This window comes from Pleurodeles waltl, chromosome 2_2 (genome assembly GCF_031143425.1).
Source record: "Pleurodeles waltl isolate 20211129_DDA chromosome 2_2, aPleWal1.hap1.20221129, whole genome shotgun sequence".
Taxonomy (NCBI): Eukaryota; Metazoa; Chordata; class Amphibia; order Caudata; family Salamandridae; genus Pleurodeles; species Pleurodeles waltl.
In genome coordinates, this window is record NC_090439.1 from 501,674,915 (window position 1) to 501,695,096 (window position 20,182).

Below are 20,182 nucleotides of genomic sequence, written 5' to 3' on the forward strand. Positions count from 1 at the left end.
TCCTGTGGGAGCAATGCTTTGCCTTGGTCAATGCATGCTTATGGGTGCAAGAGTGGCTTTTGGGTGCAGTAGATGCAGTTGGCATCTACCTCATCTTCTGGCTAGGTTATGCTGAGCCACTGGTATGAGGAACAAAGCCTCGCCCTCAATAAGAGACGCCACAGAAAAAAGCACCTCAGGCTCTTACTCTGTTTGGCTTGCCAGAATGCTAGAAGGGTCAGACTCCTTTTCTTTGGCACGTGGTACACCTTTGGCTCGAAAACGGCAGACGTTTGCTGCAGACAAGACTAATCTCTGCATTTTCTGGTGCGCCTTTCTACTTTACCTCTGTCACCTTAATATTTTCTTGCAGCGGAAGGCGAGACAGGCTTTGCAGGATGTCCCTGTGTGTTTTGGAGTGAGGCACCGGTTGCAGACATCGTGGTAGTCGCTCCAGGGGTGCATTACACCCATGGCAAAAGTAGAATAGAGTTAGTTCCATAACAATTCCCTTGGTGCATTCTCGAGAAGGATTGGGTAAGCTCTGAGAATGGCACCTCAAGGCTGCGATGCATCTAGTTGTCCCAGGCATAACCCAATGAGTCCAAAGCCTGGATGATGGGAACAGAAGCTTTCCTTGATTAAATATTGTTGTTCACGTCATAGGCCTGGAAGAGGAAGTAGCTGGACCAAAGAGGAAATGAAAACGTAGAGCCATACCATATTACAGCATTGAACTCTGAGGAGTTTTTTTTAAACATCCAAGTCTGAAGGGGGGAAGAAAACAATCTGAGAGGGAGCTGGCATACTGGTACATTATGGACCAAGGGTAGTGTCACAACAGGTCTTGTGACTAGTACTTCTTAGAGGAGAAACAAATGGCAAATATCCTGGCTGAGCACTAAATGGCATGAGTATACCCTGCACATGTATCCAAAGCCACACATGCTACAAACATATACGTAGGGTGCATGTACTTGATTACATCCATAATATACCCATGTATCATTTAAGAAACACACAATCATCACTTTCCAAAGTTAACCAAATACTTTATTAGCATATTCTACAGTATATACAGATGTAAAAGGCCACAGCAGTTCATCAACATATAAACCCTTTGAAAGCGGAGAGCTTTATGTAGGATAGACAAGTACTGTTGTGAAGTCTGTCAAAGAGGGGATAGGCTCAATACAAAAGTCCTGGGAAATGCAAACACCCAAATGACATGTTACACAAAGTGTACTCTTACACTGCTTACAGCCTGAACAGGTTTCCCCACAGTCGTCATAACTGAAGTATGGAGGACACTGGTATTCAGCTGACAATGACCTCTTGAATACCCACTCCCTAATTCAGGAAGCCACTTCAAACAAAAAAAAAAAACTGCTGTCATATTTTTTTTCCTTCAGAACCTCTTACACAAAAGATTTAATAAATAAACAAATGTCTTTCTACAACCAGCTTAAAGATTTAGCTCCAAGAAGGGGCAAAGACAGAAAGGGCAGGCCAAAAATCGATGAGCCATACCCAGATTAGGAGGAAAAAAATGGTATGAATGATTTGGGCGGGGCAAATCCGCATCGGGCCTCACACAGTCAGATGCAGCTTAATCCTTAACTGCTGCCCTCTTCCTTCACAGCTAGAGATACAAAAACTGCTCTTTCAAAATGTACTGTGGCTTTCATGGCCCCTCCACCTCAGACCCAGTGGGTTTTACGCCATACCACCACAATATAAGGGCACACAATTTAATAGTGAAAATCACCGGACTGGAACTGTGAGAGGTAGACCCTGCTTCACCACAGATACATTTTCATTAGTATTGTACTCCAAGTGGCTGCACTTCAGATTTCCAAAATCAAGACGCCTCAGGAAAGTTAATACTGATATCAGCGACTGCAAAGCGTGCCACAGACAGGTACCACAAGGAGATGGCACTTACAAGTAATGCAGGAGACACTAATATTCAATGGATGTCTTTTTACTGTAGGAATGTTCATCCATAGCGAGAAAAGATGGTTAGAGCTTCTTAACTCAAAGCAGAACTCCACGGAACCATCATTAAGGTGCTATTAAGTATGCCCACCTGCAAAATTAAGACCTATTTACTCACTCAGTTGAAATATGAGAATACCCATGGAAAAAAGCAAAGGAAAAATATAATGTCTCTGTGAAAACAAGTTCAGGGCTCTCTGGAAAACAGGAATTGCGCTTTCTGATACGTCTAGAAGACCACCAAGACAGTCCAATAAAATATTCTACAACAGAAATATATCTGTATTTATATTCAATACATAATGCTCCTAGGAAAGGAGCAGCAATGAGGAAAACATCTTCCAGGAGAGATATCAGAGGATGCTATTGGCTTACAAGCACATCAGGATGATCCACATGTATGGAGTGATCACAGACTGTAATAACAGAATATTCTTTGCATGAATCCATCGTAGTTCAACTGGCTAAAGGAAGCAGCAAAAGACAGGACATTGCCATGTGATCGCTTGAGGCAAATTCGGTTCCTATCCACTGCTAAGCAGCATGAATTTTCAACTTTGACCATTTTTATAGTTTCCTATTGAAACTGTCCAACAGTACACATCATGTTAAAACAGTTTCAATTCTTGAGATAATTTCAGAACTAAAGTTGTGGACCTAAGTGTTTTTGTTTGGAAGAAGTATCCAGTTTGAGCACAAAAAAAGGAAAGAAGAAACACACTTCTGCTGAGATAAGAGTTTCAGCTGATGGGAGTAGTCCAGGGGCTTGAAGTTCTTAGTAGCAGCATAGGGTGGCCCATGATGGGGATAGGAAAAACGAGGAAAACTGTTCCACCTACAAAGTCTCATCATTAATTGATATGGAGAGTACACACAAGTATTCAGTGGCAAAGGAATCATACCTCTCTCCATTCAAAATGCACACAAAAGGCTCTAATTATTTCTAAAAGTAAAGTAATTACACTTGTTGAAAATTTACTGGCAGTGTGCTGACCTAAGTGAAAAAGAGCATGATTCTGTCGAATTCCACAATACTGACATCCCATGTTATCTGGAAAAGGGAACCTCCTGTGGCCAAATCCACAACGTCAGAGTCAAACTAACCACTGGAAATGCAAATAAGGTTGCGTGCTCTTGTTATATTTACACAAATCATGGCAGTGATGTTTGTGCTAATAATTTGGACCACTTTTCCTCGCAGGAATGATTTTAGTGCCATAAGTTCTTATATGCACATAATGCAGGGACCACCAATCATAACTGGAAGAGTCAATGGTAACTGTGCTAAAACAGATAGAGTTCCGAATGGACATCTTAGAAGTAAACTGTGTTTTTGTGTGAGGACACTGAACATGTGGAAAAAAAAATAATTTCAATTTTCTGGCATATAATTACAGTACACTACCACTGAAGGAATTTTCAACTGTTTCTCCAATTCTAAGCAGTCAATCAGGCAGTATATGGATCTATGCACACACGAATCCAAGAAGTCTGTCCATAAAATAGACCAGTCTACTAAATGAGGTAGCATTACCTCAATGACAATACACTCAAACAACCAAAGGCTATGTCCAAGGAAGCTTTTTCCCTGACTGACGGACAATTCTAAACTGAAAAGGGTTATGAACCTGAAAAGGATTTGAGGGGATAAGATGGTCCTGACTGTTTATTGCTTGGAAGGGGAACGATGTGTTTCCCAAACAAACAACTGACTTACTTTCAGTAACGCTCTTTCTGGCAGATGCTCTATTTCTCACCTCAGAATATTACCCAGGTGCCAGACTGTATCCCGAAAAAGGTTCTCCAGCATTGTTCCTGTGTGTCATTATGTGGTGCCGTGCGGCTTTAAGTTGACTCCATACTGCTGAAGAAATCACAGAATCAAGCAGCGTATAAGCGCCACTCCATTTTACTGATATCAGTTCTTGCTTGTCTCTTTCTGCATCTTCAGACATACAGTGCAAACAACCAATAATACTAGTGTGCAAACTCCGGACATTCAACTTTTCCAGACAGTAAAAGAAGGCCACTCCACAGAACATGGAGGTGGGAGTTCAGTAAGAAAACTACTGATAAGATTATCCACCAGAAAGTGTTATCAAAGGTATCTTGTTTTTCTGATAGATATACCTAACAGCATACTTCTTACTTCAGACTATATACCAAAGCAGTACCTCCCCAGGGGAAAGGTCTGTGGCGTGGACTCCGAACAAAACGTCTTTCAGGGTTAAGCAGGTGAATAGTCTTTCTTGCTGGACCTGGCTGTCAAAGTCGTGAACATATGCACTGATGCCCACATCGCAGCCTAGTAGATGTCGAGGATAGGCATGCTGCATGCCAAAGCCGTGGTAGCAGCCTTAACCCTGGTAGAAGGGGCTGTCAGACCCAGATTGGGAATCTGTGTTGTCCTTCAGGTGACTGCTTCTTGGTCAGTGCATAGCAGATCTTAATGTAGAGAACTATCCATGTTGACAGGGTCTTCTTATACAGTTCGTAACAAAGACCGTGTGGTGCAGGGGGGCCCCAAGCTCCAGGAGGCCCCCTCAGCACGTACCCTGACCTGAGAGCTCCTGAGTGAGTCCAGAAGGGGCCCCCCTCCATGTACTGTGCTGGGGGCCCCATCAAGTTTCGTTACACTACTGCTCCTATTCACAGCCTTTCCTTTCTTTGGCCTGGAGAACCTCACAAAGAGTTACTGTCTACACCGTGTTCCTTTATATGATCAATAAAAAAAAAAAGCTTAAAGCCATTTTGGCATACAGTTGATGAACCCCCTCCTCCTCTTTCAAGGGGTAGGAAGAGTCAGTGAACATATGGAGGATTAATTGTGGGATATGTTCAACTACCGGAGACCTGGAGGGAAAACAACTGACATTGTGATGCTTGTGTACCTTTTCTTTGGATAGAGAGTGATGGGATGGGGGCAAGTCCTGCTTTACTTTCTTGTGCTCATACCTGGACACTAATTGTGACTTAACAGAGGACTATGACCATGACCATGGAGTTGAACATTGCAGAAGCGGCCACGGGAGAAGGAAGGGGAATGAGTCTGTGCCACTGAGTGAGAGAGGCACCTATGTGAGGGCCCACAACTTCCTGTGTTCAGCAATGTACAGCTTTGTTCTTGATCGAATCGCCTTAGGATACATGAAGGCACATGTCATAAACTTTTGAGTTGCGTCCAGAGTCCAAGCACCAGGGACCCAACTCCTGCGGATCTGTTCCAGACATCTATTTTCTATAGTTGTGGAATGGTTTCATGCCTTTAGTCTTAGGAGGGACCAGTGTTACCCAGCACACTGGGTTTTGTTCCATTTTTAGCAATTGTCAGAAGGCTGATGAAACTGGGAGGTGAGATCTGGATCTGTATTGGAAGATGTGGGAAAAAAGGAACAATGTCCACACACAGGAGTGGCAGTTACATGTGGCTCTACTCTGTTATTTACAGGGACGTACGGAGTCAATGCGGAGCTGAACAGCAGCACCTTCTGACCGAAGCATTGCTGGAGGAAGGTTATCTAGATCCAGTCTCAGGCCTTGGGAATCTGTGTTGTCCTACAGAATGAGTGCTCTATCTGGCATCAAAAGCATGCTGTTATGAACATAGGGTACAGCATTCAGGGTAGCTGGAATACACCAGAGCCAGTAGAGATAGTTCATGGAATTATGCACCCTGTAGATCGACAGGTTTTGTTATTAATTGTTAATAAAGTAAAATCTATTTGCCTTTTGTACTGCAAAATAGTGTGGTACTCTGTAATAACATTGATGGCAACTAGGAAAATAATATTGCAGCTCCCTCTGTATGTGCTTGCAAGAGGCATCTAAATTGAGAGAGCCGAGGTTTTCCCCTCAATGAGTCATAAATGTCCATCATTACATGCTTACCAAGGACAAAGGATTTGATTTTCAAAATTGCCTAAAAGTGAAAACTTTTAATTGTCTCAGACTAAAATAAAGAAGGTCAAGAAGAAGTAGAAGGGGCCACTCCCATTTTGCATTTGGTTAGTCCATCATCAACAAAAGGAAAGGTCAAGCAATTTTCATAAACAAGTATGGAATCATCGAAAGCACCGTGCCAGACACTTTGGAGCATAGAAACTAATGTCTGGCATCTCTTGTGGTGAAGAGCTTTTGAGAAAACTGCTCTTTTGAAACAATTTCCAGCACTTTATGAAGGATGAGATATACAAAGTGCATGTCACTATTTCATGCTTCAGATTACCCATCGACTACCACGGACTCTGCAGAAACAAGGTCAGGGTCTCTTTACTATCATAGCAGTAAAACGACAGACCTTTCAGAGATTTCCTGATACAAAAATAAACTTATTTAAGTTTATTTATGATGAAACGGGAATAAACACTGAGTCTTTCTCAAGATCAATGAAAGTGAGCCATTAGAACTGTGGACACCACAAGCTGCATCTTACTTGCCTCTTTAGAAGACAAAAACTCTGTCCTGATGGATTCCCACAGTAGGTACGTGCAGCTGGAAGACCGGGAGTTCATGCAGAGGTTTACTGTAGCAAACCACCAGCTCTTATTTGAGCTTGCCCAAGGAAGGACCTGCTAAAAGGGCTTTATTAACTTCAGAGGCAGCTCCAGTGATCCTGCTGAAGTACCATGTGCAGTTATCCTACTGAGACCCTATATCTTCTAAGCAGCTAACCCTGTGCTACAACTGAAAGACCCTAAAATCAAAGGGGAGTTATTAATCAACTCCAAAAGATCCTCAGGAAGACATACTCGATGTCAAGCAAGACCGGAGTTGGCCCATTACTTTAAATGTAAATTTAAAAACCAGAGGAATAGAACACGGTAGCACGTAATGGATATGTCCGGGAATATAGTCTGTCAATAAAAAACAAAAAACAAAAGAACTGTTTGCCATGAGGGGAAGAGATAAAATCCAAAGTAACTACTAGAGAAATTAGTAAGATTTATGTATGGCTCGGACCAAAACAGCTGACTGACTGTTAAACTCTCAAGTGCACCAATTCCCAAGCAGGCATGGAGACCAACGGAAGAGTTAGTATGGATACTCGTTCCAGAAGAGGACAATTTAAAATGTGCGCTGCAATATCAATTCTATCTCTCCTTGGATCATTTGCCTTCTGCAGAGGTTTTAATAACAGTGGCAGGGCTCAGGAAGCTTCCTGTGCTACTACGATGTGTTCTTGAGAACAACTACCCAGCCTAACATTTTAGAACGGGAGAAAAAGATCTGTTTTAAGAGGTTTGGCCTGGACGTGATTGATTTAAAAAAACAAATGCATTTATCGATTGCTACCAGGAATCTGGATTTAGGGGGTTATTCCAACTTTGGAGGAAGTGGTAATCCGTCCCAAAAGTGACAGTAAAGTGACGGATATACCACCAGCCGTATTACGAGTCCATTATATCCTATGGAACTCTTAATACGGCTGGTGGTAAATCCGTCACATTTGGGACGGATTACCACCTCCTCCAAAGTTGGAATAACCCCCTTAGTTACAATTTATGAATGGATTGAATTTAGGCTTCATCATCCTTTATGGCATGTACCGCATTTCTCTCACCAATGAGTTTTCATATGCCTGGTACAATTTTAAGTCATCATCAATGCACTGATTAACCAAATACAGCATAATCTTTGGAGGGAACATACGGTACTTAGTGCTCACAAACTACTAACTATAACCTAGTGGTCTGCCTTGAAACTTGCTTCTCCTGGAAAGTACTACGGCAACCAAGTGACCTGGCATTGGTTTTTCCTTCTGAGCTTCAATAGCTTGTAGAACTTACAAAAGATAATTCACAAAAATGGCAAAAACAATTCAACATTACATATTAAAATGTGTTTTACTTTCTTGTACATCAGAATGAGTGGGAGAGGAGATATAGTTCAGAAAACAATGTCAGCAGAGACAGCTGTAGAAATTTACTAAATTAAGTGCTGTGCTAAGTCACATTTCTGTCCGTTCATTACAAGGAAGGATCCCTATTTCCACATGTTTCATATTGGTCATTGCAGGTGAATGCCCAATAGTACTGGATGTACCACCTGATTTAGATTGTGAGTTTTACTTAATGTTTTCTTTATTAAATATATAAAAAAAAATTATAACAAAATGTCACGTGCACATTGCACCATGCCAATAAGCATCGTCAGTGGACTATTCAAATGTCTGTTCCAGCAAACAAACAAAAAAATAAAAACATGCTCTGGCAAAGCTAATCATTCTTACATTTTTAAAAGTAAAGTGCAGGTTTATTGGCTCTGCCAATGCTTGTTTAAAACTGACAGAAAAAAAAAAAAAACCTAAACTGATGTTGTGCTGTGTCCTTCCATTGTAACATCATGACACGTGCACGGCATTGTGGATGTCACGAAAAGTGTTTTTTAATTTTTTTTTTTATAGAAAAGACAAGTCATAAATGTCCACAATAGAGTATGCATGTAGCATATGCATGTGTTGTGATGTCACAGTGGTCATAATAGGATGGTCATTTTTTCCCCCAAGAAAACTCTTTCCAAGTAGGCTACTGGCATATGTGTGGTGCGCACCGGCACCAATTTCTGAATGTATTTTCAGGATGTCTGAAAGCCATTTTTACATTGGAAATTACAAAAAAAAGTACGCATGAGAAGACCAAAAGAAGCCAGTGGCAAGGTAGCACTGTGCAGCTGCCAATGTTTAACTGAACAAATAAATAAATGAAACGTAGCGTGGGGGAGTGGCGGGGATGAGCAAAGTCAAACCGGTGCCAGTGGGTTGGGAGTGGGAGCATGGACAGACAGCAAGGGTCCTGGGAGAGGAAAGCAACGATGAGCTGAAATGAGGAGGGAGGGGATCGCACTGGGGGGCAAGAGGGGTGACTGTGTGGTGGAGGGCTACCATGAGCAAGACCATGGGGAGAGTGAAAACACTGAAGACAAGGTGGAAAGGTGCAGTAACCACATGGAGAACAGAGCAAGAAAAGATGTGAACTCCCATGGGAAGCTGAAACTAAATAAGAAAGCATAGTTCCCCGATGTTCACGGTGGAAAATACAAGTCAACCAATCTGGAGCCTGGTAAAAAAGAAATGTTCCAGAGGTGGGACAAAGAAAGAATAGGGAGGGAGGAAAGACATTAAATAAGAAATAGCGAACTAGACAAGAAAGCCATCTAACCCGAGCATCGGAGTGTCACCCCGACAGCAGCAGCCATTAGAACATTTTGCAATCAGAGTCCTCTGCTAGTCACGGTCTGTTCAGAAATGGCAAAAAAAAAAACAACAAAAACAAGAAAAGAGGGCGGGCAAAATGTTACATGACTGATGATCAATGGCTCTGAGGGAAAAAAAAAAAAACAGCAGAAAAAAAAACTTTTTACCATCATTCCCACCAAGTGCAGGTTTCTCTGTAAGGGAAGGCAATCAAAAAGCAACGGGTTATGGAAAATTTAGAGATTAACACAATTCTGTAAATGTGCAAAAACATTTGGTGGCGTCTTAAAGTAAAGCAAGCCACAGAGTCTATAAATAGGAGATAAAGTTACTGACATGATCATCTCAATCCAATACACTCACAAAGCTATTAAAATGATCAATACTGATGAGTCCTGGTATATCCCCACAATATAAGCTTCAGTTTATACTTGTCACTGAGACCACAGTCCGTGCATCGGTTCACAGTCCAGTATGAACAATTATTTTTCGCATGTAAACATGACTAACGGACAGAGAAAATACATCAATCTTCTGTAAAAGATAACAAAATATCTGCTTTTAAAATTAAGCTATTACTTCAATTTTCCAGTTTTATTAAAACAGAACTCATTCGGAGCTCCAATCCTGAGATCGTTGTAATAATAACAAGAAAAAAGGCCATAGTTCCGGTTTTAAAGGTCGGCAACCAGTCAATGTGTGTGGCATAAACCCTTTCAGGTAGATCTTGACTGCCCACAGATGAAGTTATATACTAGAAACTGGCCCGTTCCGCAATACTTAGTTGCAAACAACTTTCCATCGGGAGTTGGGTCACTGAAAGCGATTTCTTCTTTTCCCAGATACCATCCATATATAAAGTTACCCCTGTTGAGACAAGAAAACATCGTTAGGCATGCAACAATTACAAAATCATTTTGAAAGTTAAAAGTGAGAACATTTTCACAAGACAAAGCAGTAGAAACATAATCCCCAGGACAATTTACTTAACACACAATTTACAGAAATGCAAGACTTGCTTGTTCAATGTGGCAAACAGATGATATTGGGAGATCATAAAATCATTGGGGGAGGGAGAGGCTTTCACAACCAGACGAATAGCCTGCAGTTCCAGCGCCATCAAGACATGATGACATTTGGAAAGTGCGCCGTATGAAAGGTACGCACGTTCGTAAAATAACTAAGGCAATACAGACTCAAATATTTTCCTCAAATCTCGGACATAAATTGTTGCTCTGCAAGTTTTCTCCATGGGCCCTGAAATCAGGTGATAGATACTGTCAGGGAATAAACAAAATGTTTATATCAAACTTTTACGAGGCTGCAATGGAGAGAACTGTCCCGGGATGAGAGGCAGTGTGCTTCCTCCCTCTTTGTGTTCAAAAGGCTCACGTAAGCCAATGACCTGTGTGGCTTTGGAATAGTACTGTGACCTGTGAAGACTTGGGCAGCATTTCAGCAACCCAAGATGACTTTTCTCTGCTCACTACGGATGAAAGGCTAAACCTAGAAACATGTGTCTAGAGATAACAGCACTATCTGCACCAACTTTGGTGAAAAACGACAGCAACTTTGAAGTAAGCATACAGAATTTACCAGGATGCAATGGAGTTAACTGTGCTTGGATGAGAGGCAGTGTGTTCCCTTCCCCCCTGAGGATATGTAACATATTCTGTTCATGGCATGCATAGTTGTAGATAAACATGCTCTGCATACACTGTAAAGTAGGTCTCTTGTAAGCGATGGCTAGCCGGAGGATGTTGCAGAAGACTGAAAATGCATATGTAAGACAGCCTGGAGAACCTTTGCTTGTTGATGTGCTAAGACATGCACACAGCAGTGATTAGTGAACGTGTGTGGAGTGCACCAAGTAGCTGCTTTGCATATGTTGGATGTGGGGATGCTGCCAAGGAAGGCGGCTCTATTTTTGCAGGTAGAATGGCCCTCAGGGGTGCAGACAGCTGCATTTGACTTCAGCTTACCAGGTTTGAATGCACTTGAAAAGCCATTTGGCTTTGTCTGATTTAGAGAGAACACAACCTTTGTGTGGTTTACTGAAGGCCACAAAGAGTTGTTGAGTTTTACTAGCGTGGGGGGGGGGGGGCAGGGAGCTCTCTGTTAAGGAGTCTGGCTATGGGTAGAACAATGGTCTGGTTAAGATGGAAGTGAGCTACCACCTTAGGAAATTCGGATTAGTCCTATCTATGGACGACTGTGTCGTTGTGTACTTGTATGAAAGGTTCTTCTAAGTTAAGATACTGAAGCTTGCGTACACGCTTTAAAGATGTGATGGCAACAAGGTAAGCAACCTTCTATGAGACGAACAGGAAGGATCAGCAGTGGAGGGCCTCAAAAGGAGTGGCCATGAGTTGATTGAGGATTATGTTAAGGTTCCACACAGAGGCCTGGGTCACCCTGGATGGAATCTCACTCGAGTCCTTCCTTGAAGGCTTTGATGACGGGGACGCTAAATAACAAAGTGTCCTGTGCTTTGTAAGTAAGCGGCCTCTGCAGCTAAGTGGAGATGGACAGAAGTGTAGGCAAGGCCCAAAGTGAGAATATTAAGTAGGTTCTAGACTGTGTCTTGGAATTTTGGTGTCAGTGGATCAATGTGTTTGTGAAGGCAGTAGTGAAAAAGCCTTTTCCACTTGGCTGCATAACAGAATTGTATGGTGGGCCTATGGGCCACTATTAGGATGGACATGCATCCTGGAGCCAGTCTGAGGGTAACCATACTCTTGTTTCTGCATTAGTAGGTTGGGCAGTTTCTCGTGGTGAACCACAGACGGGTGTTGAAGGGTGGTAAAATGAGGGATGTCTGGCACAAGTGACAGCCTCTAAGATAAAAGTGAGGATGTTTGCTAAAGGTCTTGAACCACATACAAAAAGAGTGGGAGAGGCCGAAAAGCATACGCAAAATTCCCCGACTAGTTGATCCATAATGCATTCCCTACAGACTGTGCGTATGGGATCCGGGAAGCAAAGCTTTGGCATTTTCAGCAGTTGGGAAAATATTAACATTGGCAAACCCCCAACGACGGAAGTACAGGAGTAGGACTTGCGAGTGGAGTTCTCACTTGTGGACTTGTTGCCGCATCCTGCTGAGCAGGTCTGGAAAGTTGTTGTCCACTCCTGGAAGGTAGTCTGCTAGTAGGTGTATGTTGTGGTGGAGTGTCATAAGCCTAATGTTCTGCGCTAGTGCAGACAGCTGCTGAGAATGTGACCACTGTGCTGGCAGGGTCTCTTGTGGAAGACACAAGTAACCTTGCATGGGAGATTATGACAATACATGAGGCAATCATGCCAAGGAGATGCATGATGGTTCTTACCATGAAATGATTATCTGGCTAAAAAAGAGGCAATAAACACTGGAATTCTTGGACCCTTGCTTGGCCGGGATAAGCTTTCCTGGTGACCGGGTTGAGAACCACCCCCAGGAACGGCTGGATTTGAAGGGGTTGAAAATGGGACTTGACAGTATTGATGAGAACCTTAGATTGTGCAAGAGATCAAGGGTGGTTTGAGTGGGTGTGAGATACTGTTGTCTGCTGGCACTCTTGATCAGTCAGCCTTTCAACAAAGGTAACGTGTACGCTGTTCCTTTAGAGATGAGCTGCTACCACTGCATGGCAGCAGTGACCCCCGAAGGGCAGGACATTGATTTGAAAGTGCTGACCACCAACCACGAACTGCAGGTAGCGGCAATAAGCTGAGAGGATTGGAATGTGTAAACAGGCATCCTTCACATCAAGTGCGGTCATAAAGTCACCTTGTTGCAGCAGAGGGCTGATGTCCTGTAGCATGACCATATGGAAGTGCTCTGATAGGATGTACTCGTTGAGTGGCCTGAGGTAGAGTATAGGCCTGAGGGTTCCCTCTTTCTTGGGAATAAGGAACTACAGGAAGTACATCCCTTTGTGGTGCCGGTATTGCGGCTCGTGTTCTTCGCCCCCTTGAAAGAGTTGCTGATGTGTCAGATAGATGATGTAGTTGGGGCAGAGGAACAGGGGTGTGGGCAGGGAAAAAAAGGAAGCTCTAACCCTTTGTAGTCATCCCATGGATGATTGTCTCCAGGTTCCTATAGAGTATGAGGGAATACCCCCTCAAATCCCCACTTAAGAGGAGTGTAGAGGTGGCGAACTCTCTGGGGAGAACGTGGGGATGGCCTATGTGGCAGTGGTGGTGGTGGTGGGAGGGGTGTGGCAGAGGAGCAGAAGGTGAATTATGAGTTCTATCTCTGCTGAACTGGAGAGGCTGGGCTCCTTCTCAAAGCCTCATTCCCTGAACATCTAGGAAGTGTTGTCTTCCTGTCGGTGCTCCATTTTTAGTCAAGCAAGTTGCATGGTATCCTTAAGGTCTTCTTTGAATGAAACACCAGGCACGTAGAACTGGCGGCCTCATCGTGCTCCAGTGGCAGAAAACCCCAATTAGTGAGAAAAAGAGAGCAGGGAAATGCTGGCATTTTACTTTTAAGTGGAATAAAAGCAGAATTGGTACAATTAAGGTAAAGATGGCAACATGCATAATAAAACCTGAGATGTACTGAATGTGTTTCCACAATGTTATAAGGAATTATGCACAGCAGATTAATCCACAGCTGGCGTGAATTACGAGAAATATTTAGTTAAACTTCCAAAAGCTTCCCACGCTGATAGGGTCTGCCTCTCAGAACCCATTAAAAATATCTCCAGCAATTCCTCCATCTGATGGCTACTCTAACTGCAGGTTCCTCACACTTAGAATATTCCCGATGCTTCACATTAGACCCGGAACTTCAGTATTCTTGCGTGCTGGTAGATGGCATTGTGTGGTTTCATACGGACGTTATTTTGCGTATGAGTGCCACTCATGGGAGCTTTCGGCAGTCGATTTCTTAAGCTTTCTGTGGCCTCAGATGCACAGCCTATCTTAAGATTGGCATGGCCAGTGTACTCATCTCTAGATTGGAATATTTTTGAGATGGAAAAAGAGTTCAGTTTAAAGAATGGGGAGGTGGGAGGGTCAGTGTAGAATCTGTGGTTATATAGAGTATGCAACAGAAAGATCATTACCTAAGGTAAGTAACTTGTTCTTTTGAGGGAGACTTAACCACACATTACTCACCTCTAGAATAGATACCAAATCAGTACCTCTCCGATTTGTATGTCTGTGAAATGGCTCATACCTAAATGTCCTGCAGGACCAAGTAGGCAAAATACCCCTCTTGGCGGACCAGACTATCAAGGCAGTAGTTCTTTGTGAACATATGAATCAACACCCAGGTCACCTGACAAATGTCCAGGACAGGCACCCTGCAAAGTAGCAAAGAGCTAGCGGCCTTAGCTCTGGTGGAATGAGCCTGTAACCATTCTGTGGGCTGCTTCTTCGTCCATGGGTAGCAGATCTTTATGCAGAGAACAATCCATAGGGAGATAGTCTTTTTTTAAACTGCTTTGCTGTTCTGTGTTCCAGACAACCCTACAAAGAGCTGGTCGTCCACCTAGTATTCTTTAGTACAATAAGCATAAAAGCTAAGCACCATCTTAGGGTCCAAACAATGAAATCTCATTTTTCCTTAGAGGGATGAGGAGGGGCAAAGAATGCTGGAAGGGTGGCAGCCTGCCCAGCATGAAATAGAGTAAAATGGAAGCACTGGTCCTCAACACTAACTTATCTGGAAATTATGTTGTGTACGGCAAGTTGACAGGAAGAGCGTGCAGCTCGATTAAACATATCGTTGATGTTATGGTGTAGAGAAGGAAAATGTTACTTGCCCACTAGACATCTGTTTGTGGCATATAGGAGTAAAGAAATACACATCCGAACCGGACGGCATAGAGAAAACAATCCTACAAACGACTCAATGCTCATGCCCAGTATCATCAATAGGGAGGAGTTACTCGATCCTGTGACTCGAAAAACATCTTCTTTGAAGAAAAACAACTTGTAACACTCCAGACCCAACACCAGATGGCAAGATAATGCAAAGCCTGTGTATCTACAGCCACACATGCCATTGGACATACAGTTTTAAACATCAGCAGTCTTAATAGACAACTGTGCAGTGGTTCAAAAAGGGAGCACATAAAAAGTGAGAACTAAGGACAAGTCTCACTGCACCATCACAAATGGTGTTGGTGGAAAAAAATGTTGCAAGCTTTTAAAAACCTCCTCCCACAACAGATGACTTAAATAAAGAAGACAAGCAACTGCAAAAAAGCTGAAAGAGTTAACAAATACACCTTCACAGTACCCACAGCAAGTCCTTGTTGGGTTACGGACAAACAACAAAACTTCAGACAACTTTGTTTGTAGTGGGTCAATTTGTCAGGTGCCATACCAAACCACAAACTTAGCTCACTGACTGGTATACGCTTATTTTGTAGACTAGCCGCCAAGATTACATCAATGAAATTAGGGGGAGATCAAAAGACAACTGCCACTGCTCAATCTCCAAGAATGGAGAAGCACATTGTGCAGGCTTGGGTGCATTGCCCTGCCCTGTTGCAGTGACAGAAGATCTTTCCGAAGTGGCAGCTTGATCGGAGGACAAATGGTCATGCCTAGGTGTTCTGTGGCCACACTTTTCTAGCCATCCCGGTGCCACTAGCATGACTTGGGCTAGGCCATTCTTGATCTTCTTCAGAAATCAGTGCAGGAGAAGAACAGGGTGGAAGGCATAAAGGAGTCCTGAGCACTGCTCTAGAAGGAACATGTTTAAGAGAGAGAGACACTTTCCAATCTCCGAGATGCAAAAATGCTGACACTGCGCCTTCTCAGGGTCATTGAAGAAAAAAAAAAAAAAACACGCATAAGGGTTCTCCCCTTTGATGGAAGATACCCTGAGCCACCCACGGTGCAGTTGCCATTCATGATCTGCAGTAGAATTCGTCTGACCTGGCGTTTAATGTTACTGCCAGGGGGCAAAAAGTCTCCTGAAACAGGACTCAAGACCTCCAGCCCATCTTCCTTGTTGCAGTACCATATGGAGGTGGTGATGTCCGTGAGCACCTGCACCAGCTTTTCTTGGATGCTGGGCTGGAAGGCCTTAAAAAAATAAGCAAATCGCCCGCAACTCCAACAAAGTTATGTGGAGCCAAGACAGAAATCAGTGGCCTCTGAGCTCCACCTACCCCAGATGCCTTAACTAACTCAGAGGAAATAAACTTCATCTATCACCACCTTCAATTTTGCATGGGGTAGGGAGAAAGGTCTGCGACTGACAATTGCAGTCCTATAGCCACTATAGTAGACCTTTTGCATTGTCCTTCAAATTAAGGATATAATCTGACAAATGTCCAGGGTTGCTGTTACAACCCCACCAATATCCAACGTTCACAGGACAGTCAAACAATTTCTTCAAACTGCTCCGAATGTCTCCTTTTTTTAAGAGATGCAAGGTTTCAGTTTCACTTGGGGAACCATCTGCTAGCCCTTTTCTTGAAAAGATAGCTGTAGTACTAAAAACATCTGCAGTTCATGTAACATATACAGGATACTAACAGTAAGACTTACTTCACAGTTTGTTTGTTTCAGTGAGCCAGCAGGTGTTTAGGAACATGTTTCCAGTGGAGATAATGTGCTTTGAGTTGGTCTCACAAGGTGCTGAGCATGACATCATCTCTCCTTAGGGTGGTCAAGAACATGCAAGGGTATGCCTTGGGTGAGGTATGAGACATTCTCGTCTGGAGGGCCGGAACCCGTTATCCACATCAGTAAGACTATTCTAGTATCCCTGCAAGGGAGTTCTGGAAATCATACTAAGGAGCAATAAAGAAATTGTGATTTGCCATTTCTTTCTATGAGAGGAATGCTCTGCTTCCTTGGCTCACCACTACACCTCTATCCTCTAAGCCTTCATCTCTTTAGCTGTTAAGTTATCTGTGGACATCAAAAGTCAGATGGTGCAAGCTGAGTCAGCCACGACCAGCATTTAGTAATGGGACACCAGCTTATAGGAGACCAGGATTTATGTTTTAACCAATGTTATACTACCAACCAACATCACAAAGCTTAAAGCCCTCAGCTAGTGAGGGCTACCTTGCAATTTTTTTTTTTACAATTCACTAATAAGCACCAACTTTACCTCAGCAAAACTACCCAGCTAAAGGTTTGCATTAGCAGCAAACGTGAAGGAGGGCATTCTCATACAGCTGCTTCTTGCTCCTCCTGGCAAGATACAACTGGTTTGGGGTCAGGGATATATAGTTCAATGGGCATCAGCTTCAAGAAACATTAATGAGGCCAGAAGACTTTCCTTTTCCTCCAAGTATATGATTTTCAGTCTGTCCTATTTCTATGGAATCCCATTGCGCGGTTGGATGGTTAACTGTCGAAACTCCTAGGCTCTCTTCACTTGCAATACGTTCAAATGCTGTCATGGTGCAGTGTAAGCGCTATACAAAGCCAAAAAGTGAATTAAAATGAACTAAATTTGCAGCGCCAAGCACAGTTCGATCTTGCTCTTACTATCTTATCACAGTAAGTGGAAAGCGTGGTTGATTTAGCACTATCCGACTCACAAGCCAGCAGGAAACATTGGCTTATGTATACACCTGTGCTTCTCTGAACATTTCACAAGAAAAGCAATATGGAATGGCAGTCAGTGACAAACTAGGAACATGTTATCGAATATAATATTTCATGAATGTATTTTCTTACCTTAGACACTCAATCAATCTAGTAGCAACTTTCTGTCTTCGCATCATTCTGAACACCCATATGCGACTAATTCCACACAGAGCTGGCTCAGGTACTGTGGAGCAGCACCAAGCTTTCTGGCTCTCATAGATGGCCGCCTCTCTTTCTGAACTGCTGCATGTCATTTTCTCATTGATGACTCGATAGCCCTGCAGACAGGAACAAAGATTGTGGCTCATCATTTAGTATGCAAGCTTACTAGCATCATGGAGGACGAGAAGGGACTGTACTACTCTGCATGGAAGCCCTCTAGTGGTGTGTCTCTTTCATGCCTACATGTAGACCTTTTCTGTCTAAAATATTCTTGTAGGATGCCTTGCTTTTACTGCAAAATGTAACAATCTAGTCTCTGTTGCAAAAGAGATGTTTGATACATTCCACCTCAGCCTATAGTCTTTATTAAAAAAAAAAAAACTTTAAAAAACGGTCTCAATCGCTGCTTCTGGGATCTAATTTATCTTGAGTGTTTGGAAGTGAACTACTCTTAGAAGCCCCCCTTGCTTTAGTCTAACTTGCCGCATAGCCCAGTACCCAACACCTTTCTACTACAATATAAGGAAAGAGGACGTATTTCAAATATTTTAGGCCCATTATATTTAAACAACATTTTCTGGTAGTCAAAAATTAGAAGCACCATAATTGTTTCTGAGTTCAAGCAAGGAAATATCTATTGCAAGGATCTCTGAACTTTTCTGTAATAGAAGCCACTTATCATCAATGAAAATCATCCAGAGGTATTAAAAGCATTAGTGTTGTAATAGTCACCACATCAGGCAAGATTACATTAGCAGCCACACCATTCACGGTTACTAGCCATGATCACCTCAGTGCATCAGGCAGGTTTAGCCAGCAGTAATATAAAAAAAGTTTCGTCAGGTTAGAACGCCTTTATATAGTAATACGTAATTTTCTCCAAACATCAGTTTAGGAGTTCTGAAATACACTCAATTCGAATACACAATTTTCAATTTTGGTATACAAATACAGGACAAATAAAACTGCTATTTTAGGGGACTGAGCTGGGCTACAGGAGAGCAACAGGTACACCAAACAGAACAGAAATAATGTGAAATAATCCAAACAAACAAGAAGTCTTTTCAGACACAATGGAGTCTCAAAATAAACCTTTGCCAGGCAGTTGAGGACCATAAGAAAATAAGAGGAAAGGGAGAAACATTTTGTGAGCATAGCATTGTGTTAGTTTCTTATTAACAACACTGGTTACAGAATTTGTGAACAAACATGATAATACTCAAAGGGAAGGAGCTAGTTTGGATGAGATCTCACAAGGAAAGCCACAGTACTGGCCAGACAGGTCACGAGAATACAGAGTTCAAGACTTGTCACTCATGCTCTACCAGAGTAAAATGGCTAGACACTAGGGCCTACAACTTCACAAAGCCACTTACCCACTGGATATGCTCTGCTATTAGGCAGCCCACCACTTTTTTATCACCGGAAATAAAGAGAAGGGTTTTAGTTCTGGAATGGATCCGGAGTGGAGCCTGCTGGAATCCAAGATCATTATCCACCATCTCTCGGATCTCTTCAACCTAACACAAGAGACCAGAAAAATCAGAATAAAAATGCTGAAACATACACAAAGAATACAGTTTTCTTTATTTCAGTTTTTGCATTCTAAAGCCCCTCCTAAATATCCCCACAGTGAATTATTCGAGATTTGCAAAATTTTGAGGTTTGACCTTTATACTGTCCACCATAAAAAATGACAGATTTTACTTGGTCTTCAGGAGTACTGTGGCATATGCAATCAAACATTCACAGCACAGCCGTGCGAACATTTACTCAAAAGGTATGTCCGACAGTTTGCTGTATTGAAAAACAAATAGCAGAAGTATATTTTGTGATGGGGAAAACCAAAAGTAAAAAAAGTTCTAATGGTAACTATAAACATATAGATCAATACATGTGCTTTGTCCCCTACCTCCACAACACATCTTCACTTACTACACTGCCAGCAATCTATTCTGCTTAATAGTGAAGTACACTTTTATTCTGGAATTATAGTCACAGCTGTTTTTCCTTAACATGGCCTCTCTTCAAGTGTTTAAATCAGTCATTTTGGAGGAAAAGCAGATTTCTCAATGTACCCCCATCAAAGTCTCCATGAATTTAAGGCTGCTGGCCTAATTTGTTGGTAAAGTACATTGCCCCGCAGATACAAATAATGAACTAATGTTCTGCTGCAGATTCACAAGCTATGCATTATTCTTATGCCATCTAGTGTTTGAGTCACGAGATCGAATGACTCCACCTCTTCGGTTCCATTGCGCATGGGCATCGACTCCATGAAGGTAGGAGTGATAGAGTATA

At 42.5% G+C, this 20,182-nt stretch overlaps 1 protein-coding gene across 1 annotated transcript in view; it reads right to left on the reverse strand.

The window, feature by feature from the left end:
* Positions 1-1,010: 1,010 nt before the first annotated feature.
* Positions 1,011-20,182, reverse strand: part of ESCO1 (establishment of sister chromatid cohesion N-acetyltransferase 1) — a 188,075-nt gene continuing 168,903 nt past the window's right edge. The window contains exons 8-10 of the mRNA XM_069220000.1: positions 19,258-19,401; positions 17,810-17,997; positions 1,011-10,036 (exon numbers count right to left, since the gene is read on the reverse strand). Coding sequence (XP_069076101.1) covers positions 9,886-10,036; positions 17,810-17,997; positions 19,258-19,401 — 483 coding nt within the window. The 3' untranslated portion in view covers positions 1,011-9,885. The remainder of the gene's footprint in view (positions 10,037-17,809; positions 17,998-19,257; positions 19,402-20,182) is intronic.